General features: G+C 30.7%; 1 protein-coding gene, 1 non-coding gene and 2 pseudogenes across 2 annotated transcripts; all 4 read left to right on the top strand.

The window, feature by feature from the left end:
• Nucleotides 1-2,577: 2,577 nt before the first annotated feature.
• Nucleotides 2,578-17,284, top strand: LOC106693780 (uncharacterized). Its single transcript, XM_014442960.2, has 12 exons — nucleotides 2,578-2,966; nucleotides 3,053-3,104; nucleotides 4,351-4,553; nucleotides 4,616-4,771; nucleotides 8,756-9,004; nucleotides 9,101-9,399; nucleotides 10,494-10,902; nucleotides 12,225-12,440; nucleotides 12,746-12,902; nucleotides 15,120-15,415; nucleotides 16,675-16,899; nucleotides 17,093-17,284. Exons 1-12 carry the CDS (start codon nucleotides 2,901-2,903, stop codon nucleotides 17,282-17,284), a joined length of 2,520 nt encoding a protein of 839 aa, XP_014298446.2. The 5' UTR covers nucleotides 2,578-2,900.
• A 4,429-nt stretch (nucleotides 17,285-21,713) lies between these two features.
• On the top strand, nucleotides 21,714-23,623 carry LOC128667711 (small subunit ribosomal RNA). The gene has a single exon (XR_008403661.1). It is a non-coding gene; the product is annotated as a small subunit ribosomal RNA (ribosomal RNA).
• Nucleotides 23,624-24,037: 414 nt separating this feature from the next.
• LOC128667688 (5.8S ribosomal RNA) lies at nucleotides 24,038-24,192 on the top strand (annotated as a pseudogene).
• Nucleotides 24,193-24,435: 243 nt separating this feature from the next.
• The window catches only part of LOC128667716 (large subunit ribosomal RNA), a 4,992-nt pseudogene continuing 4,365 nt past the window's right edge, over nucleotides 24,436-25,062 (top strand).

Here is a 25,062-nt window from a genome sequence, read left to right on the forward strand (position 1 = left end):
AATTGGCCAGTAGGGTTAGCTGTACTTTAACCCTTAACGGCCACACTTCACCCAGGCCACATAACGGCCACACGGGGTAACTCCCTTTTTTTTTAAGTTTTTTGACCAATTTATTTGAAATGTATAAGACCTCTAATTCCACTTTTTTTTAAGCTTAGGGTAACTAGTTACCCCATGTGGCCATTAAGGGTTAAAATGCTAGACTCAAATTAGACTGACTAATGAAACAAACGCCCGGTAATTTATTAAAAAAAAATCTGGGCGTCGGTTGACCCTGCGGGCCAGCCCCAAAGCTTCCCGCTGTTTTCGACCTCAAAGAGCTCGAAAACATTAGTGTAGATATATTTTCGAGCTCTTCGAGCTCGAAAATGCTATTACATGCAATTGTTTTTTTACGATCTTTTCAAGCTCTAACAAGTTACCTGTTATGCTGAAGTTTGAAAATTCAAGAATCGAAAATCATCAATGAAGCGGTTTTTAAAATTTAGTTCCTGATTATGTTCAGTAAAATAAGTGTATTGAGGCAGAAATCAATGTCAGGGATCAAAATCAAGATTTAAATAAGTTTTGACTCATGTAAGAAACAATAAAATATGAAATATCCGATAAAAATATTAAAAACTACGTTTTATCGATTTTTTTGTTGATAATATGATTTAAACTAAAAACCAAGTTCGATTACATTATATGATCAAAAGAAACCATAAAAAAGATGAGTTAGTATGATATCAGGTACATTTTAGTACGTTATATTATGATTTATCCGGAAAAAATAACAGAATAATATTTTTTTAACTTTTCAACGCCGATATCTTTTGAACTAATCAATCGATTTTGATAGTTGACGTGGCAATCGGCGCGTTTTATGGAATTCTAGAGCTGATTAAAATTTTAAATCGATCGCGTCAGTCGTTTCGAAAATATTTAGAAAAAACCGTTTTTCACCACTTCTTTCTCCCGCGATAACTCTCAAACGAATTATCCGATTTTGATGTTTGAGGTGGCAATCGACGCGTTTTATTGAGTACTAGAGCTGATTAGATTTTGAAGTCGATCGTATAAGTCGTTTTTGAGAAATCAATAAAAAACTAAAAAAAAAATTTTTTTTTTTTCGTAATTCGCGAATATTTTCGAGTCTATTCTATCAAATAATCTGAAATTTTCAGAAAAGTTGAAGGCCAACAAGCTCTTTCGATTGCCACCTCAACCATCCAAATCGATTCATTAGTTAAAAAGTTACAAAGAGTTTACATACACACACACACACACACACACACACACACACACACACACATACACACACATACACACACACACACACACACATACACACACTCGGACATCATTCTGAAAATAGTCAGAATAGCTTCCTAGGACCTCAAAACGTCGACATCTGATGAAAACTCGATTTTCGAAAATCGGGGTGAAAACAATAACTTCCCGAAATTTTTGAAAACCGTCGATTTTCTTAGCGGGAAGTTAAACAAAAAATTAATATTTATAAGAAAAACGAATATAAAATTATTGATTTGTTCGTCAAGATATGCATGAGGAAAAAATTATATCTCAAACCTTGAATGCTATATGAATCGTTTATTTGAGAAACCCCATGCAAGAAAACAAAATTTTTCAGGAAACACAAAAAACATTTTTCTGGAAAAACTTGCCATTGAAATAATAAATAAATAATTGAAGAGAATAATATTGGCGTCTCTGAAACATAATCAAACAAGAAAAATTCAATTTTTTTAATAAAACTACTTAAAAAAATTATTTAAAGTTGATTGACTTATGGGATTTCTCAACCAAACAAAAGCAAAAGGTATAAAATCATTGTTTTTTTATTTTTTCTACTCAAATAATTTATTAGACTGATAAAATGAATGATAAATATGTATTTAAACTCAGAAACTCAGAAATTTCAAAAAATAATAATTAATTTAAGTATTTTAATTAGTCATATTATTATTATTATTTTTTTTTTTTTCAGAAAAAAGCGCCAATTTTAAATGAAAAGAAAAAAATATTTCCATAAAAATAAAACTGCATGTTTATTTGAAAAACCCCACAAGTCATCGAGTTATGGGGTTTCTCAATAAAATGAAATTTCTGTCACCCCGCTAATTATTTATTTAAACACTGATTTGATGGATATTTTTATTAATTTCTATGGGGGGACATCCAAAGAACCCAAAAATGCAAAAAACCCGATTTCGAAAAAACATGACTTATGGGGTTTCTCAAATAAACGATTGATATCCTTTTTGTTGTTTTTTTCATGCTTTTTTGTCGCAAATTTCAAATTCGACCGCCGCCCAACTTACGGCATTAAATGAGTATGAGCGCCCGCACGAAAAAAAATCCCAACAAAATAATAGATATTCGGATATATATTTTTATTGTCCTATGTATGCTATTTTGCTGAGATATATATTTTTTCGTTTGGGCATGTTTAGTAGCATCGCCTGTTTGAACCAGATAAATATTTGAAAATTATCTTGGGTGCTCATAAACTAACTGAGAACGCTGACCGTTTCTCGAAAGAGAATGTGTTCTTATCAAATTTAGTTGATAAGAGGATTCAGAAATGTACATAATCTGGTTCATCATTCTCTAATCTTTCGTTCATTTATTTTATCTTGGACACATCTAGTTTACTCTCCAAAGTTAATTTTTTAACAAACCACTGTAATTGTTTAATGACACGAAGATATAGATATCCTAACAATAAAGTGTTTGTCCCACCACCAACACCTAACATTGCTTTCCTATCCCCCCACTATTCATTTCAGATACACTCTTTCGTTGGGACAATTTTACTTACAGTTCAACCGCCGTATGAGATTATTCCATAAATTATATCATTGAGTAACGAGTTCAGGTTTTTTTTTCTTATTGTAATGGATGAATTAAAAATTCGTGAAACACGGCGAGAAGATTGTCATGCACTTAGAGCTCTAATTCAAGTATTTATAAAAAAAAAAAATAATAATATACTAAATTAATATAATATAAAATATTTACTAATTTCCTGAAATTTATTTATTCTTAGAAACTAGCAGATTTTGAAAAAATGCCTGATGGCCCAAAACTTGATGCAAAAGGTAATGTGAAATTATATCCTGATAAAAATAAGAATGCTTGAGATATCAATTTATCTTTTGTATACAAGAAAATACATACTACAATACTGGAGTGATACAGATGTAGCCATTATATATAATGCCTGGTACATTAAACATAGCACTGCTATACTAGACTGGGCCAAAACAATCGACTATTTTTTTTTTTGATACGGTGAAAATATTATTCCTGCTGACCAAAAAAAATCATTGTGCGAGTTTGAGCCCTTAATATTGATATTAAGAGGTGTATCGTTACGACTATTCGTTTTTTGACAGAAATTTCATTTTTTACCCAAAACTCGTAAATCATCTATCGTAAAAATTTAAGCAATGTACATTCTTAAATTACTTACTAGAAATATTAAAATTTTTTGTAGTCATCTATCTGAAAAATTTGAGCAATGTATAATCTTAAAGGAAATTGAATTCTCTACAAAAAATCTCTTTTAGTAAATTGATGTAAAACGAACCGTTTCCTTGTAACCGTGCCTTAAATATTGATTTGTTTTTTTAATTCTTTGTTTCTATTTTGGATTTTTGTAACTACTAGAAATATTAAAATTTTTTCTAGTCAAGATACACATTTTAGAAGGAAATTTAATGCTCTACAAAAAAGGTATCTTAACATTTTTTGCTAAATTCACTCCTTCGAAAGTTATTCAGGTAATTTAAGTCGTTTTGACTCAACTTCAACCTTGAATAACTTTCGAAGTAGTGAATTTAGCAAAAATGTTAAGTGACCTTTTTTGTAGAGCATCAAATTTCCTTCAAAAATATGTATCTTGACTAGAAAAAATTTTAATATTTCTAGTAGTTACAAAAATCCAAAATAGAAACAAAGAATTAAAAAAACAAATCAATATTTAAGGCACGGTTACAAGGAAACGGTTCGTTTTACATCAATTTACTAAAAGAGATTTTTTGTAGAGAATTCAATTTCCTTTAAGATTATACATTGCTCAAATTTTTCAGATAGATGATTTACGAGTTTTGGGTAAAAAAATGAAATTTCTGTCAAAAAACGAATATTCCTAACGATACACCTCTTAATATCAATATCAATGGCTCAAACTTGCACAATAATTTTTTTTGCTCATTAGGAATAATATTTTCACAGTATCGAAAGAAAAAAAACATAGACGATTTTTTAGGCCCAGTTTAATGATTGTATATAACTTATAGTATATAATTATTCACACCTTAATGGAAATATATTTTTAAATAGACTTAGAAAGAGATGGATTTGGAAAGTATCCATTATTTCACTCGTTTGTTGCTGAAATTGATAATCAATTAGTGGGATATACAATATATTATTATACTTTCTCTACTTGGCGAGGCAAATCAATGTTTTTGGATGAACTTTATGTTTTGCCTTCCTATCAGAAGAAACATATCGGCAGTTTACTTTTCGAAGCAGTTGTAAAGGTGAATATTTTTTATATTTTTATTTATTTATCTTAAATTTATAAATATGAATAAATTTGTAGAAAGCTTCGGATAGTGGGTGCTGTCGATTGGATTTTACTGTTTTAAATTGGAACCCTGCAGTTGATTTTTACAAATTAAAAGGTGTCATTGATATTACAGAAAGTGACAAATGGCATTTGTATCGATTGGATGCGGATGGCATGAAGAAACTTTTAAAAAATTAGGTTACTATGGAATTTCATCTATTCTTCTTACCTTTCCTACTCCTTTTTATCCTTGACCACAGTCTGTGTTTTCAAGTATTTCTCTAATCCCATTGAAGTAAGCTTTAGACTTCACTGTAAACTATGTGATTACAGTTATTAAAGTATTTTTTATTGATGAAAAAATGTACTATCTATGAATAATTTTTTTAAACAAATAAACTACTCTAAAAATTAATAAACAGCAATGCTTAATCATTTTTTTTTAACTAAAATTAAAGTTTTTTGAACTTATGCAGAGTAATGTGGGGCAAGTTCTAAGGTAAACTTATGATATAAGACGCGTTACCATAAAAAAATGATGTTGGGAAGTAATGGACACCCTTAACATTTACACGGAAAAAAATAATGCTCAAAATTTTAATAGTTTGTAGTTTATTTTCGACTAAAAATTAGTATATTCGATATACTAATATCAAACGAGGATCATTATATATATTACAAAATGGCTATTATTTATATTCAAATTTGAAACACATCGAAGAGCAAAATTTTAATTTCGTATATTAAAATTAATATGAAAAAGAATCGATAAATAGCTATCTACAATTATTACTATTCAAATAAACATAGAAAAATTTTAAAAATGAGGAACCAAAATATTAGTAAACGTACATATTAATATTTAAAGATTTAGTATACCAATTTTTCATTCGATTACTTACTACTTATTCGATATATTTATATAATAGATTAATTTATAATAACAAACCCTCGCGGTTTTGTGAATGCCGTAAATTTACCATAATAATTTGGTATTAATATGGTTATATTGGCCAGTTTTTTTCCTGGAGTTATGCCATATACTTACTGCACTTATGATGTAGAGTTACCAGATTACTACAGTAATATTGCTATAAAAATGGCGAACTTTTACCAAAAAAATGCTGTAAAAAAACTGTAAAAATGCCGAACTTTTACCAATAAAATGCTGTACAAAAACTATAATACGATAATGTTGTAATAATAAAATCGTTGTTTTTGTGATAATAATACCGTCAGTATCCTGCAATTTTGCCAGATTTACGCTGATAAAATAGAAAATTGTAAAAAAATATGGTTTTATTTTTTGTTCGCTTCTGCATTTAAAATCATCGAAAATATGCAAAATGTAATATTTTTTATTTTATTGGTTCACACAATTCTTACTCAAACAACAAAATGTCTACCAGATCAGACATTGAATAAATAGGTCTGAGGATCGAGTCCACGAGTTGACGGGTCTTTTTATTTTTTTTTTTTAAATTCCCGCTAAGAAAATCGATGATTTTCAAAAATTTCGGGAAGTTATTGTTTTCACCCCGATTTTTGAAAATCGAGTTTTCATCAGATGTCGACGTTTTGAGGTCCTAGGAAGCTATTCTGACTATTTTCAGAATGATGTCCGAGTGTGTGTATGTGTATGTCCGAGTGTGTGTGTGTGTGTGTGTGTGTGTGTGTGTGTGTGTGTATGTATGTAAACTCTTTGTAACTTTTTAACTAATTAATCGATTTGGATGGTTGAGGTGGCAATCGAAAGAGCTTGTTGGCCATCAACTTTTCTAATAATTTCAGATCAGTTGATCGAATAGACTCGAAAATATTTGCGAATTACGAAAAAAAAAAAATTTTTTTTTTAGTTTTTTATTGATTTCTCAAAAACGACTTATACAATCGACTTCAAAATCTAATCAGCTCTAGTACTCAATAAAACGCGTCGATTGCCACCTCAAACATCAAAATCGGATAATTCGTTTGAGAGTTATCGCGGGAGAAAGAAATGGTGAAAAATGGTTTTTTTTTAATATTTTTGAAACGACTGACGCGATCGATTTCAAATTTAATCAGCTCTAGAATTCAATAAAACGCGCCGATTGCCACCTCAAACATCTCAATCGGTTAATTTCTTCGAGAGATATCGCGGGAGAAAGAAATGGTGGATAATGGTTTTTTCCAAATATTTTCGAAATGACTGACCCGATTAATTCCAAATTTTTTTTTTTAGTATTTTGAAAGTATTTCAAAAACGACTTGATGAATCAATTCAAAAATCTGATCAGTTATAGAACTCAATAAAACATGTGGATTGTCGCCTTGAACGTCTTAATCGGTTTATTCGTTCAAGAGATATCGTTTGAGAAAAAATCGTAAAAAACGTATAACCGGGCAGCGTTGGTTTACGACGTGAGAGTGCGGCTCTCTCGCTGTCTCAGTCTTGATTTGGTCTTTCTCTATCTTTCTCATCGCAGCCTGATTGCCGAGTTTGGCTGAGCTAGGCGTTAGACCACAAGGGATGATTCCACGCAGCAGGTGACCGTAAATCGGTCATGTGCGCATAATTAGGTAGGGGTCATCGGAGGTTGGGGCCTAAGACGACTAGATAGTCCGACATTCAAGTGCAAGCATTCAATTCAAGGGACACTCAAGTTCAAGTGTTCGGCTAGATAGTCACGCTGAAGTCAATCTATTGATTCCATAAAATTATTAAATTCGTCCTAGTGATTAATTTTGATACAAGTGGTTTACGAAAACCAAAATTCGTTAAGTTCTTTTTGTGAAGTGATTTGCCACAGTGTCAAGCACCAAGTCCATCAACAGCCCAGGAACTGGAAAGGAAGTCACACTAGGATTCGCCATGCAGCGACGCCCGATTCCTGCAGTACGTCCTACTCAATAAAATCCAGATAAGATTTATAATAAATTTATTAATATTTATCTCTCTTCAACGCGATCTAGCGTAAATAATTATTAGATTTTATTTTTCCCGTGTTCACTAAGCTTGGTGCGTTAAATAAATTTATTTCATTGTCGCTGAACACTTATTTATTTCTAAAGGAATTAAATTAATAAGCAAAGGGAAATTTTGTATATATTGGGAATTTGGTTAAATAAAATGTTATATAATAATTGAATTAAGCCTAAAAATTACTTTCATCACCAGTGTCTTTAGAATAAGTTAAATTTCAGCCGCGTGTCCGGTCAAGACGAGTCGACCCATCTCTGAGATCTATTTCCCGCGTTCCAGAACCAACCATATAATAATTAAAAATCTATATTTATAATTAATAATTAATTATTTAGTCGGGAAATTATTTAACTGTGGTTCGTGGCTACTGGACACGAAGTAGCCAAGGTCACCGTTATAAACGTTTTCTTTCGAAAACAAAGGCATACAAAAGTATTTTCGAGCTCGAAGGGAAATGTATCTACAACAATTTTCTGAGCTCGAGGAGCTCGAAATAGGCGGGAAGTTTTGGGGCTGGCCCGCAGGGTCAACCGACAGACTGATTTTTTTTTTTTTTTTCATGACAGTTATTTTATATATAACTTTATAAGGTTATATATAATTATATAAAATTATATATAGCTAAATAAAATTTTATATTATTATATATAAAATTTTTCCGGGTAGAACGGTTTGATGCTGCAAAAATGCCGAAAATATACTATAAATATGCTGTATAATTACTGTTTTAATGCTGTGAAAATACCGTATTTTTCCTGTTTTATTACCGTAAATATTCTGAATTTATCTCGTAAATTTTTGGTAATAATGCGGCAAAAAAAACTGGCCAAAATAACTCGAGTAATACCATATTTATGCAGTATTTATACCGTTTAATTCCGGTATTATTTCGGTACTTCCAAAACCGTGAGGGATTTATTAATTTTTAATTTTCTGTTTTTACCGTGTATACATGGGTTTGAACATATACTTGGTGCGAGATACTACCGTGGTTCCGGAGTTTGTTAATTGAGCGGCAGCTGTTTAAATTATATAAATATTTATATAGTGTTCGGAAAATTTCGTTCACTTTCGAAATTTTTCGAGCTTGCTCCGACTAGCTCAGAGCATGCAGCCAAACATGGCATATGTTTTGACATTTGTATATTCTTTTGTTTTGAATATTAAAGTATGTAAAATCTATTTAACCGTGTCGATTGAAATTTTCTACAAAACTGGAGAAAGAAAACAGAATGAAACACACATTGCAAAACAAATGGAGTTGTTATGCGCTCGATAGTTATCTTTGGGATGAATATAATGCCCCAATAATCAAAATAGCAAAATTATCATTGATTGATTTAAATGAATGTGAACGCCGAGGAATTTTGTCTGATCAAATAATTGGAGCGTGTTCCAGTTTTTTTACAGTTCCTACAACCCATCGTTATATTACAACTAAATGTGATTTAACAAAATTGGTAACGTATAATTTTACTTTCAAATTTTGATTTTAAAATTCATCAATGTGGAGCATATCAGGTTGATTAAATAATGATTACTTTGTAATTCAATAGAATTTGATAGACATCGCTGCTCTTCGAAAATATCATTATCTACAATATATAGATTTAACGCACAACAATTTATCAGATTTATCACCATTAAGTGAAGTTCCTTGTCTGCTATATTTAAACGCATCACACAATAATCTTGAAGACATTTCAAAGTTTAGACCACCACGATATTTAACTTATTTAAATTTATCTTACAATAATATTACATCGATGAAAAGTTTAGAAGATTTCTGGAGTATTATCAGTTTAGATCTTTCGCATAACTTTATTAAGAAAATTTCAAAACTGCATAATCTTAGGTATTTTTTTGCATTAATAATACCACACGGAAAGAAAATTATGGGAAGTGTTCCTATGCATTATGAGGATAGTTCCCGTAATGGTATAGGAACTGTAGCCATACAATTATAGAGATGGTTCATATATATTATGGGAACCATCCCCATAATAATATGGGTACTATTCCCATACCATTATAGGAACTATTCCCATAATGGTACGGAAAGTACTCCTATAATATTATGGGAACTATTTTCATAATTTTATGGGAACCATCCTTATAAGAGTATGAGTACAATTCCCATATCATTATGGTAACCATTCTCATTATATGGTATGGGAAGTATCCCTATAATATTATGAGAACTATTCTCATAATTTTATGGGAATCATCCTTATAATATCCTGAAATTTTTTTTGCAAAATAGTGTAGAAATTTGTTAAAAATTTAAAATTTTATCGAAATTAAAATTTTTATTTCCAAAATTTTAATTTTGTTGAATGTTCTGCGCTGACATAAATTTCTGTTAAAAATATCGATGGTTTTTGCCAAATACGAATTTTTTTTTCAATGTTTTAACTTTTGTTTCTATGTTTAATATCATTTCTGTGTATTGTAGAATTGATTTCCGCACTTTTCTTTAAATTAATATTTTCATGATAGTATGGAAACCATTCCCATAATATTATAGGAATGATTCCCATAATGGTATAAGAACGATTTCTATAATATTCTGGGAATTATTCCCATAATGATATAGGACATATTCTAATTGCATTATGGGAACCATTTCTATAATGTTATAGGAATGGTTCTTGTAATTTATGGGAACAGATCCTATAATTTATAGGAATAGTTCCTATGTATTATGGGAATGATCCCCATAATATTATAGGAAGTCTTCCTATAAAATATAGGAACCATAGGTATTGGTAGCACTCCCATAATTATAGGCACTCTTCCTATAATTATAGGAACTGCTTCCATAATTTATGGTCGTAATTCCTATACAGGTATAGGAAAGAATTTCACAAAATTATGGGAACCATTCCCATTATTTATTTCCGTGCATTAGTTTCAAGTAAAAGTATTTAAACTGTTTTATTTTCTTAGATATTTAAAATATTTGAATCTCTCGTACAATGCCATTGAGTATGTTCAAAACTTGGAATACTTGAATATTCAAGAATTGAATTTAGAGTTTAATTGTGTGAAAAAATTTATATTTACTGATTTAGATAAAAGGAAGAATGCATTTATAAATTTAAAAACTTTATTAATGGGTCATAATAATATATCATCTTTGAAATTTTTTCGAAATATATATTGTTTGCGTCTTGTTGATTTGAACTCCAACAAAATAGTAGATTTAATGGAAATATCTCATTTAAGTAGTTTAGTCTACGAAATAGACTTGAGAGATAATCCATGTACTAAGTGGCCAAACTACAAGGAAGTTGTTATATTTTCAATGCCTAGTGTAATTTTTATTGATGGGATCGAAGTAACAGATTCAGAAAGGGTACGATAATCAATGTAAACGATGAGAAAATTATTTTTTTACCATTTTACTATACAACAATCTTATAGCAATTATAACCAAGCCTGGTCTCTAGTGCACTAGTTGTCTACGTCTTTATATAACTATGGATCTTGCTGCAGACACTAGTACAATATTTTAAATTGCAAGTCTTATACAAAACCTGAAAAAAACTTTGTGTTTTGTCATACTTAAAGAGTTGAGCAAGAATATTGAAGTAATCTTTCTCATGGTGAATTGGTACAGTGACGTAACGTGAGCTAATCTTGCACCAGAAATTACTTGCATATACTCATGTAACAATCTTATTCAAGGATTAAGCAAGTTTGGTCTCAAGTGTAATAGACGTTAGTGTCTTTTCCTACCTATGTGTCTTGCTGCAGATACTTGTAGCTAGATTTCAATAGCAAGTCTAGTGCAAGCCTTACACGAGACATTTGTACCAGATTATAATTCAATTTTGGAGGAAGACTATAGTTGAAAATAGTTGCTCAAGATTTGATCAAGGCCTAAAATTGACCTTGAGTAGTGAACAAATCTTGAGCAAGTCATGTCGTAAGTTACTGGTACAAGAAATGCGCCGTATCTAAGATATCTTCAATATTCCTGTGTACAATGCCTTGAGCAAGTCATGCATAAGTCTTTATGACGATTTTTTGCTATATGATCTTGCGCAAGACCCATACATAGAAAAAGACTCCAGTGGCTAGAGATTTTGCTCAAGGCACAGGTACCAGAATATTGCTCAAGCATGTGTTACTTGTTTATTAACGTATGTTTTGTGCCAGGTTTGCTCAAGAAGTGATATGGCACTATCTATCTCACCTCTATATTTGTCACTTTATCCACTCCATTGGCATATGATACAAGATCTTCGGATAGAGTGACAGAGATAAAAATGAGATATATAGATAGTGTGATATGATACTTCTTGAGCGGGTATGCGTTAGTATCTGCAAGTAATTCCTAGTGCAAGACTCACTCAAGATACGCGTAAATAACTGTACTAAGACATCTTGAGAAAGATATCGTCATGTACAAGTCCTACAACAATCTTGTCTCAGTATCTTGCATTAAGATCTTGTGTCAAATTGATATAGGTACATAGAGATGTAGACCCTAAGGGCCTTCTGCAAGATACTTTCATAAAAATAGTATGACTACTACAAGACTTTCCCAACTACGTTATCTTGGGCAAATACATGTAATATCTATCAAAAGATTCTTGTGATCAGTGCCTTGATTAGTAAATTGTGATGGAAATTGTGACATGAGTACTTAATTTATTGATATGTTTTTTATAGGTTTCTGCAGCTATTACATTCAACCCACCGACAAAATTATTAGCATCTCGTGGGCTTACTCAACTTACTTTATTAGAACAATTGAATGTACCGAAAATTGATAACAGTGTAATTTCTTATGACGAACAGAACCCACCTTTGATAATACTTAATGGACCATCGGCTGTAAAAAAATTAGCGTTAGGTCTGCACATATCATCAGAAAAATTTAATAAAGTAATATCATTATTCCTGTTCAATATTTTTTAACTTTCCGCGTATTATCATTTTTTCTGTTTAACATAACGTAATCATTTAAACGACAAAGTTTATAAATAATTTACTTCCTAATTCCTAACTAAACTAAACGATTCGAAATAATTTATTTTTGTTGTGTTAAAAGTCTAAAAGAGGTAGAATTTAAAACAATTCGAAGTATTTAGTAGAAATTAAATTCAAAATTATTGGAATCGTTTTACTTAATTGGAAACATAATGCGGTTTTGAAATAGTATTTTATAACAATTTCATGTCATTTTATAGGTAAACTACTGTCGTAGCCATACAACAAGAAAAATTTCTAATTATGACAATGAGAAGAAAGCCTATTATTTTGTTGATAGAGAAGAATTCAATAGTATAGCTCGAAATGGAGAGTTTTTAACTATCGAAGAACTTGTAGGTGATAGTTATGGATTCCGTAAGTTACAATTAAAACTTTTCAAGAATATGTTAAATCTAAAAATTCAATTTTTTGAAAAGTCACATTGTTACAAATTAATTAAATGTATGAATTTCGACAATTTCGAATTAAGAGCTTAACTTTTAATTTGAGATAATTTTAAATCGAAGGCAAACTAAAAATTTATGTTAAAAATTTGTTATTGTGGTAATGATACGGTAGTCTCACTGAAAAAAAAGCTTACGGTCAAATACCGTATTATTTCTAAATTTCACGCAACTTTCCCGGTATATTATCGTTAAAAATCACCGTAAAAATGCCGCAACAGTATCGAAAATTACAGTAGAAACACAGAAAACTACGACGATTCGGTAAACTGCTGTATTTTGTCGTAAATTCACCGACAATGTGATATTTAACCGTATTTTACGGAGGGAAATTTTAAGCTCAAGGGGAAACGCCACCGGACTTCTTTCTCATACTCAGAAAAATAAATGGAACTATCTTTGTTGCATTTGTAGAGTAAATGAGAATTTTAAAACAACTTATCTCGGAGGCAAATTAGAATTTTTGAAAATACGAAATTTTTAGCCCTCTGTTAAGGTTTTTAAAACGCTAAAGATTCACTATTTAAAATTTTCAGTGTTTGTCCATGCCCAGGCGGATCCGATATTATGGTAGGATTACGGTAAATCACCGTAAGTTACGGTAAATTACCTTATATTACGGAACTAGGGTAATATACCATAACGTATCGTGATTTACCATAGTCATACCGTAACCCTACCATAGTCATACCGTAATCCTACCGTAGTGCTACTGTCATTTACCAAAATCCTTCCGTAATCTTACCGCAGGTCTACAGTAACCTGCTGTAAGTTACTGCATTTTACCGCAATGATACCGTAATTTACGGTCGTTCTACCGTCTTTTACCGTAGTTTCTACCGTAATTTACGGTTGTTCTACCTGCCATATCATGACTGCAAGATACGGTAAATTAACGATAGAACTATGATAAAAATACGGTACCTGTTTGTGCAATCATCGATAACAAAGTTCTGGTTCTTTGTTATGAGTAATATCTTTACTGTTGATTACATTAGAGTTATAGTACAACCTACTAGTTACCGTACACTACCACACTACAGTGCTTCACAGTAAATAATTTACGTGATTAATTTTAGGACATGTTTGTTCATACTTAAGAAGTTCTGATAAATCCACGCTGCGTGAATGTAAGGGCCTTATATCTACACCATTCCTATCGATTCATTTTGTCTTTGTTTGGCAAATGGCGCCATGTAAATTTTCAATTCGAGTTATAATATCCTAAGTAAACATCAACTCCCAAAATAATAGGTTAGACATACTGTAATGTTACGATAGAGATAGTGTAACCTACGGTACTGTTACGGTAGATCTACCATAACTTACGGTAGTTTAACGGGAACTTTGCCTTACTTTCGCTACCGTAAGTTAGGGTAACTAAAGTACCCGCGGGTAATAAGGCCTAAGTGACAGAAGTGATATTTAAAATCAGCGCCTCCGCTAAAGGCTACTCTAGTAGAAGGGTCTTACATAGAGATGTTAAGACAAATTTATAGAGTCCCGATACCACGTCCCCTGTCTTCTATATTTTATCATCCATCATATGCTGTCGTAGCGCAGAAGAAATTATAAAAAATAATCTAGTTTTCTGACTCTTAAAAAGTATTGTTGCTAAATTTAAGTGATGATTCATCTCTAATACCAATTTTATTAAGTATAGTTAAATTATTCCAGTTCGTTTAACCCGTAGGCCTTATTACCCTACCGTAGTAAAATAAGGCCTATTCGTATGGTTTTTGTAAAAGTATAATTTTTTGTTTGTTTATGGTAAAAATTACCATTAGGTGATTACATTTCTATGGGTAATGTATTGAAATAAAGATTAAAGATACATTTCGATAATTAAATGCAATATTTTCGATTCTATACAAAATCTCCCTTAGCTAGGCCTTATTACCCGTCGGTACCTTATACTCAAGTTACGGTTGCACTACCGTAAGTTACGGTAATCCTACTGTAATACTACCGTAGAACTACCGTAATATTAGATCCACCCGAGTGAATTAAATTGCATTGAAAATTGGTCGCCATTACCCTTACTAACTAAGAAATATTGGAAATTTTTATTACGCTATTGTTTTTTTGAATAGTCTATGTAAATACAGTATATCATAAACTTTTGTAGATAGAAATGAAATTGCTGAATTAAAAAAAAAAAACAAAATTGGCATTACACAGATGGATTTGTTAGCAGCAATTCAAATGAAAATTCGATGTCCACAAGTAAAATTAATACTGGTCCTTACTAAAAATGAGGAGATTCATCGACAATGGATTGAAGATAAATTTCGAATTTTTGAATGGATTAAAGACAGTATTGAAAATTTATGGGCGTTGACAGCTAACAAACAGCAATATGTTAGCAATGCATGTTCGACAGCTAATAAGAATAATGTCATATCGACTCTTATCGATGACATTGTTAGTAGAATCGATACACTTTCCCATTCAATAAGCATACAATCTCAAAATTCAAAAAGCGTGTTTCAAAATGTAGTACCCCAAAATGAATTAATGTATAAAAAATTAAAGACAATATCATATAAACTATCAACAACAAAAAAATGTATTACAATTATTAGTCCACAATCTTTCCAAAAAAGCTCACATCACAGTTCATCTACAGATAACTTATCAAATTCGACTGTAAGTTGAAAATATTAATAGGTTTACATTTTTTAATATTTACACGGAGAAAAAAATTTAGTAAATTTTACTATAAAATATGAGAATAATCACAAAATTTGGATAGTAATCTTGAAACGCTTATGATTTATATGAAAAACTCATAAACAGATGAGCATATATTACAAGTCGTTTAGTAATTTCTCATATATTGGTTATGGGAAATCTCCTATAGTGCATATTAATTTTTAGTTATATTTAGTAAATTTTGCTATTCCTGTTTAATAAATTTTACCATCCCGTTTAGTTAATTTTACTACATTCGAATGGAAAAAAATAAAATAAAATTTTTGTTAGCTTTCAACTTTTCAATATTATTGCAATCATTTTGATTATTATTGTTATTTATGTCATCTGTATTGGTATTGATGTCGATTTTTGTTTTTTAAGAAATCACTTGTTTCAACCGAGATTCGAACCCTAATCTCCCGCGCGCGAGTCCTTTCCTATGTCTGACGGCCCGATGTCTTTTTTGGACAAAAGTTTCAGAACTTATAATACATATTTGTATATGCTACCCCACCAACTTTTAATTTTATCTATACATAGTAGAATTTACCATACAGATAATAAAAAAATATAATCGTGTTAGCAAAAAAAAATATTGCGTATAGTAATTTTTAATATTTTGTATAGTAATAAATCCTATATTGTATTAGAAAATTTACTTTCTTAAATTTGTATTTATTAATAGTACTTATAGTAAAATTTACTATACAAATAGTAAAAAATATAATCGTCTTAGCAAAAAATACATTACGCATAGTAATTTTTAATATCTAATGATGTAATTATTACTAACTAGTAAATTTTACTAAACGTTTAGTAATCATTACAATACAGAATGTATTTTTTCATATCTGTTAGTAAATTTTACTATAGTATTGTAATTTTTACTATACTTTTTTCTCCGTGTACTATAAGAATTAGTTGTTTGCTCAAAAAATTTATTGGAAAAAATATATATTATAATTGTTTATGAAAAATCAATATAGAAACGAGTTAAAATGCAAAGTCAAGAATGTTCTCAAAAAAAAGCTGCTGCATCATCTGGAGAAAAATTCAAGTCTACTAATAATTCGTTCGATAGATCATTACAAACCTACGATAACATTAAAGACCCTAAGAACCTTATGAATGATTATGTTGAGAGTATTATAAATTCAAGACAAATATATCTTGATCAACATTTAAATAACCCAGGATTTTATTCATTAGTGGTAACTCATTTTTACATTAAGTTTATTATAATTACTCAGTAGATTCCCTATCGACAGAAAGAATGTGAGAATCAGAAAGATTTGTACTTTAGTATAAAATTCTATGAGGCTGTCTTCAGCCGGTTAGCAGCGTTTTTTTTAAGCATAAGTTCCACATAAACATTTTTATTCACTTAATTTATTGTTTTTTTAGTTATATTCAGATGATTTCGATAGGGCTGTTAAATCATTGAAACATTTTATTAATGGTCAATTCAGGCATTTTTCATTTGGGGAACCACGTCAGAGACCTGAAATTGATCACATGAAACATTTTACTTCTTCTACTACAATTGATGAAATAATTAACGAATTAAGAAGAACGAAGAAATTTATGAATAATTAAGATTTTAATTTCGATAAAATAATATAAAGTATAAATTTTATGTAGACGAAATTTTCTAAAATTTTTGGAAATAGGGTAGGGTAGAGCAGGGCTATATATAATGAAAGGGCTATATATATATATATATAATGAAAAAAAATAAAAAATCAATAATGGTAAGCATCGAAAAATTCGGATTATTTCCAAAAATTTGAAAAAAAAAAATGAAGATAAGTTGCAGAAAATGTATGTATTTTATTTCAAAAAATATATTTAAAAACAAAAATTTGGAAAAAAAAAAAACCATCTGAATCAGTTGAATTTTGAAAAAGTTAGAAAAGCCATTTTTTTTTAAATTTATAACTTTTTTTGGTTGGGTGAAAAAATTTGAAAAAATTATGAGAAACGTTTTTGATGGAGTAAAAAAAGAGAAAAGTTTTCAGCCAGATCTAGAGGGCACGGGTTCAAAAGTGATCGATTTGGAGTGAAATACCCCATATATATGAAACATACGGAAAAAAAAGTCAGAATCAGCGATTTTTTTAAATTTTTGATGATGATATTAATAAAACTAAGGAACCGATTGTAATAATTAATCCAGCGATCATTGAACGCTATAAAGGCAAAAGGCCGGTATAAGTTTCGGAACGTATGATGAATTACTTGATGCGTTAGTTGGAAAAAAATAAAGCAAATTAATGTTTTTTTAATTTTTCATCACTAATATCTTACGAACTAATCAACCGATTTAGAAGTTTAGGGTAGCATTTGACGTAGTTTTTCAGTCTTTAACGATAAAAAATATTAAGGATTAATTGGTTTTCGACTTTGAATGTATTAGAATAAAAACATTTTTTTGAAATCTATCGACAATCATATCTTTTGGAGAGAGGATTCAGTTTGAAATCAATCAATTCAATTGTTTCGAAGACATTCGAAAAAAACCGTTATTAACTATTTGTTTCCCCAACGATATCTCTCGGCAAAATAAACGGATTGATACAGTTCTTGTGACAGTCGGTGCGTTTTATTAAATCATAGAGCTGAGTAGATTTTGAAATCGATTGATTAGGTTCTTTTTGAGAAATTTGACAAAACTAAAAAAAAAAAACATTTTTTTTTGTGAGGTATTTGTTAATTTTTTCAGAGTTTACATGATCGACAGATCTGAAATTCCCAGGGAAATTGACGATTAATAAGATCTTTTGGTTGCCGTAAAAACCCTCGAAATCGGTTGACTAGTTATCGGTTGTAAATAATTATTTTTATCGATATTTATTTGTATTTAATTTGATCAATAAGAATAATAACAATAAAAATTTAAAAAACCAAAGAAATTGTCTAATAATAAAATAAATATATTTATAAGCAAATGAAAATACAGATGTAAATTTATATAAATTAATAAAAACGTTTACTCCATCGATTCGACATAAACCTCAGCGCGTTTCAATGTTAAATATTATTTTTTACATGAATAAAGTGCAAAAATATTAATTATTACAAATACATAATTTTTATGCATAACACTTTCTATCACAATGCCCTCGAAATACGTACATCATTTTGAAGTAAAATTTTTTACATAAATGATGAAATTTTTTAATGTAAAATAAATGATGAAATTTTTTAATGTAAAATAAATATGACTATTTTTTATGTAAGAGTGCTGTAACAGTATGAACAGATCAGAAAAATTACATTGTGATGTAAATGTGACGATAAAATAGAATCACCAAGATTATGTCACTTATAAGTCGATTTCGTTACGTAATTTTGAGGTAATATCTAGAATGTAAAGCTATTGTTAGTATGGGATATATAAATATAACTTCACATTAAGGTCACCAATGTGATATCACTCAGTCAGTAACATGCATGTAATCTTAATGTCACATTTATGTCACAAATTTGACGTACAATTTACATTATTATTTATACAATCAGAATGTAAAATTTACGTTGACTTTGTTACGTTACATGTTCTCTAGATGTGATATCACTGTTACGTTAGTGTGTTCACTGGGACATTAAACAAATGCTGTAACTAACAGTGCTTAAAACCTAGCTCAAGTACTACCGCAGTTTACACAGTCATTTGAAATTTTTTGTAAATATAATAACACTAGGTTTCATATTTTATTCGATTATTGATAAATTGATAAAATGTAAAATATAAGAGCTTAGATAAATATGTAAAATTAATAAAAATGACAAGTAAATTCGTAATTCAATTTTAATTGTGACTGCTTAGTATAATTAGTTATGGACAAATAATATCAACAAAAGGTTTTAATAATTATAAAAATGCATAAGTCTTGAGTGAACTTTTAAGATAAATGTTGTTATTATGAAGGAAAACCTAATAAATAATAATAATAAAACAACTTTAAATATATCATAACTAGTATTTGTACAATGTTCATGTTTTTATTATAATAAAATTTATATCGTAATTTGATAATTGAATATAGTTAATATATGTAAAAAAAAGATATTTGGGTAATATAATTGGAACTAAATTTAATGGAGACTATATACTAATATAAGGATGTCTTAGCATTTATAAAGATTTCTTAATATTTGAGAGATTATTTCTTAAACATCATTTCTTTGTATTTGATAAATATTTCTTACTATTTAGAAGATATTTGTTAAATACAAAAAAATGATGTTTAAGAATTGATTTTTTCAATACTGAGAAATCCTTCTATCAGTGTATTGATAAAAAAAATAACAAATTTATATTATCATGATTTAACTTTTATTAAAAATTGAATGTGTAGTATAAACTTTTAATAATTAATAAGATATAAACTTGAAATGAATGAGAATCCTTAAAATATTTATTTATAAGATAAAACATTTATGTTGAAAATGTTGCGAACTACTGTGTGTTGTAGCTGTTATAGCAGAGTAACAAAAACTTTACATAAAATGTCGACTGCTAAATGTGAAAAGAAAATAATATGAAATTTTTAATACTAATTTGTATGATTACTATTGACTTTTGTAATTCACATGTACATATAATGAGATTAAGTCATTTTTGATTTCTGAGTGGATGCTTTATTTATTTATTTTTCGAAAAAAAAAAAAAAAACAAAAAATTAAATAAATAAAAATAAAATGAAATAATGATAATTATATTAATTAACTAATTATAATTTTAGCAGTGTGTAAAATCTTATTTCAATAATATGACAACGAATAAAGATAGTCATGATTTTATTACTTGGAGCATGTCGTTAACTGAAATTGAGTATGGGACGAATATTATTATTTTCTCTTTTTATATCAATAAAGTTTTTTTTTATTAAATTGCCTAATTGAATAAAAAATCAATAAAAATTTTAAAATGTTTAAAAAAAAGTATTCAATTTTTAAATATGCTGTGAAAACATGCATACAATTTTTTCCATTAAGCTTATCTTTATAGCAATAATTAAAATAAATATGTTAAAGAAAAGTATATATATAATGAGAAAGATTTTCATTACCAGATATTATCTAAGCTAACTTTTTTGTTTATAGAATAGAAGATAACAATAATATCATTTTTTTTAATATTTTTGTAATTGGTTATATATAAAAGTGTATAAATAGAATGCTATCAATTTATCAAATGTACATTATACTTATAATAACGTTTAAAAAAAAACGATTTATTAAATCTATTTATATATAATTTTTATAGAAGAAATAATAAGAATTACTTATTTCATATAACCGCTAATATTTTTGATTATTCTTATAATATATTAAACTATTTAAAAATTTTTTTAAATTTATTTTTTTAATTTTTTTATTTAAAAATAATATTGTATTGAAAAAGTAATACAAGTGCCAACATGTAATTTGGATACAGGGAGATACCGTAGTATCCACCGCGGCTGATGCAGCAGGCAATTAGCTCGTGAGAACGATACTTTTTTACGCCGGCTGGTACTAGTATGAAAGAGTAGTCAGTTGAAGCTGCTCGAGTAAGAGCTGACAGATACTGACTGCGGCAAGTTGTATACCATTAACGTTACACTACCACGGGTCTATGACTGAATGACTCTTTATGTGGTAAATTACGGCGGCGTTTATATAATATTATGTATAACTTAAAAAAAGTGTACAAATATGAATCTGAGTATTGACTTACTTGTTTCCAAGAAAGAATAAAATATCACGTTTACGTATATAAAAACCAAATCGCTTTGATAAAAATATCTAGCGAGAGTAATATTTACAAAAATGAGAGGATGTTTGAAAAATAAAATTATTATTCAATTTTGTGAATAAATAATATAGATTCGAAAAATTTTAAAGTGTTGTATGAAGCAAATGCTAACAAATAGCACCACTTTAACAACAGATAGAATTTTTCAAATACTATCTTGTATGTACAAAGTGAAAGAGGAGTAATTCTGATGTTTCATTAAACCTAAAACATATATGAAGCTCCCTGGTTGATCCTGCCAGTAGTTATATGCTTGTCTCAAAGATTAAGCCATGCATGTCTCAGTACATGCCGTATTAAGGTGAAACCGCGAATGGCTCATTAAATCAGTTATAGTTCCTTAGATCGTACCCACATTTACTTGGATAACTGTGGTGATTCTAGAGCTAATACATGCAAACCAGAGTTCCGACCAGAGATGGAAGGAACGCTTTTATTAGATCAAAACCAATCGGTGGCTTGTCTATCGTTACTTTTGGTGACTCTGAATAACTTTCTGCTGATCGTATGGTCTAGTACCGACGACGAATCTTTCAAATGTCTGCCTTATCAACTGTCGATGGCAGGTTCTGCGCTTACCATGGTTGTAACGGGTAACGGGGAATCAGGGTTCGATTCCGGAGAGGGAGCCTGAGAAACGACTACCACATCCAAGGAAGGCAGCAGGCGCGCAAATTACCCACTCCCGGCACGGGGAGGTAGTGACGAAAAATAACGATACGGGACTCATTTGAGGCCCCGTAATCGGAATGAATACACTTTAAATCCTTTAATGAGGATCCATTGGAGGGTAAATCTGGTGCCAGCAGCTGCGGTAATTCCAGTTCCAATAGCGTATATTAAAGTTGTTGCGGTTAAAAAGCTCGTAGTTGAATCTGTGTTTCATACTGTTGGTTCATCGCTCGCGGTGTTAACTGACATGTTATGAAACGTCCTACCGGTGGATTTAGCTAAGGTTAAACTTGGCGGTCCAATTTAATCCTATCACGGTGCTCTTAATTGAGTGTCGAGGTAGGCCTGTACATTTACTTTGAACAAATTAGAGTGCTTAAAGCAGGCTTATTTCGCCTGAATACTGTGTGCATGGAATAATAGAATAGGACCTCGCTTCTATTTTGTTGGTTTTCGGAATACCGAGGTAATGATTAATGGGGACAGATGGGGGCATTCGTATTGTGACGTTAGAGGTGAAATTCTTGGATCGTCGCAAGACGAACAGAAGCGAAAGCATTTGCCAAAAATGTTTTCATTAATCAAGAACGAAAGTTAGAGGTTCGAAGGCAATCAGATACCGCCCTAGTTCTAACCATAAACGATGCCAGCTAGAAATCCGCCGATGTTCTTCTTATGACTCAGCGGGCAGCTTCCGGGAAACCAAAGCTTTTGGGTTCCGGGGGAAGTATGGTTGCGAAGCTGAAACTTAAAGGAATTGACGAAAGGGCACCACCAGGAGTGGAGCCTGCGGCTTAATTTGACTCAACACGGGAAACCTCACCAGGCCCGGACACCGGAAGGATTGACAGATTAATAGCTCTTTCTTGATTTGGTGGGTGGTGGTGCATAGCCGTTCTTAGTTGGTGTAGCGATTTGCCTGGTTAATTCCGATAACGAACGAGACTCTAGCCTGCTAAATAGGCGTTTTTGGTATCTTGAAAGATTTACTTGATTTTCGGATCAAGTGATTGTTACTACCAACGTAAATAAATATCTTCTTAGAGGAACAGGCGGCTTCTAGCCGCACGAGATTGAGCAATAACAGGTCTGTGATGCCCTTAGATGTTCTGGGCCGCACACGCGCTACACTGAAAAAATCAACGTGTCTTCCCTGGCCGAAAGGCCCGGGTAACCCGCTGAACCTCTTTCGTGCTAGGGATTGGGGCTTGCAATTATTCCCCATGAACGAGGAATTCCCAGTAAGCACGAGTCATAAGCTCGTGTTGATTACGTCTCTGCCCTTTGTACACACCGCCCGTCGCTACTACCGATTGAATGATTTAGTGAGGTCTTCGGACTGATGTGTGGCAATGTTTCGGCATTGCCGATGTTGTTGAAAAGATGACCAAACTTGATTATTTAGAGGAAGTAAAAGTCGTAACAAGGTTTCCGTAGGTGAACCTGCGGAAGGATCATTAACGTATAATATACAATACAAAATTTGTATCTGTAATATATACATGTAAATATTACTTTCAAAAGTGTTAACGCACGTAATATAAAAAGTAAATAGAAGGAATACTTAAATGAAAAAAGTATCTTCAGAAACTTTGTGTTTGATTATATCTACCAAATACAGTCATGGTAACCTATACTAGTCTGTACTCTCTAAGTCTTTCGTACATATTGTATAGATGAGGTTTTTAAATGAATATCCGCCATGATTGAATTATATTTACAAAGTTTCGTTGCCATATACATCTGATGTATAGATGGCAATTTTACATTAAAATAGGATAATATGTTTTTAATGTACAAGACATTTTGTCAATGTATAAAAATTAAGTAACAAGCTAAATAAAGAAAACGTAAATATTTTCCGAAAAAAGGATTATCCTGAACGGTGGATCACTTGGCTCGTAAATCGATGAAGAACGCAGCTAATTGCGCGTCAACTTGTGTACTGCAGGACACATGAACATCGATATTTCGAACGCACATCGCGGTCCACGGATCCTATTCCCGGATCACACTTGGCTGAGGGTCGTTTATTATATAAAAACTGCTTACAATTTTTTATACTAGCGATGAAATATAGATTGAATGTTCATCATCAATATTTGATTAAATACAAGATGATGTCGTTTCAAATTATTATTATTATTACTTGAATCAGTGAAATGTTATTATAATTGAGTACAACTGATTTTCGAGTCTACGAATTATAATATTGAATAGACCGATAATAGTTGTTACTTTATTTTTTCATTGTTTCTATAGTTCAATTTAACGACCTCAGATTAAGTAAGACTACCCGCTGAATTTAAGCATATTAATAAGTGGAGGAAAAGAAACTAACAAGGACTTCCTTAGTAACGGCGAGTGAACAGGAATTAGCCCAGCACTAAATCCCATGGTTATGCCGTTGGGAGATGTAGTGTTTAGGAGGAATCATTTAACCCGAGATACATTATCATGTCAGGGTCCATCTTGAATGGGGCCATTTACCCATAGAGGGTGCCAGGCCCGTAGTGACTGGAAATTATTTCGGGTGATTCTCTCCTTAGAGTCGGTTTGCTTGAGAGTGCAGCTCTAAGTGGGTGGTAAACTCCATCTAAGACTAAATATTGTTACGAGACCGATAGCGAACAAGTACCGTGAGGTAAAGTTGAAAAGAACTTTGAAGAGAGAGTTCAAGAGTACGTGAAACCGTTCAGGGGTAAGCCTGTGAAACCCAAAAGATCGAATGAAGAGATTCATCGTCAGCGTTTTTAGTATTATTACAAGCTATGATGTGATAATAGAATCCTCGTGATCACTAAATCATATTTGCTTGTATTAATTTGCTAATTTCGTCGGCGTGCACTTCTCTTCTAGTAGAACGTCGCAACCTGTTTATCTATGGCTCAACTGGTAG

Source organism: Microplitis demolitor, chromosome 4 (genome assembly GCF_026212275.2).
Source record: "Microplitis demolitor isolate Queensland-Clemson2020A chromosome 4, iyMicDemo2.1a, whole genome shotgun sequence".
NCBI lineage: Eukaryota > Metazoa > Arthropoda > Insecta > Hymenoptera > Braconidae > Microplitis > Microplitis demolitor.

What these genes read in the sequence shown, in the direction of transcription:
- LOC106693780 (XM_014442960.2), top strand. Translation starts at nt 2,901, where the DNA reads ATGGATGAATTAAAAATTCGTGAAACACGGCGAGAAGATTGTCATGCA. An exon ending in AAGTAACAGATTCAGAAAGG is followed by an intron (nt 10,903 to 12,224) that starts GTACGATAATCA and finishes TGTTTTTTATAG; the next exon opens with GTTTCTGCAGCTATTACATT. An exon ending in CATCAGAAAAATTTAATAAA is followed by an intron (nt 12,441 to 12,745) that starts GTAATATCATTA and finishes GTCATTTTATAG; the next exon opens with GTAAACTACTGTCGTAGCCA.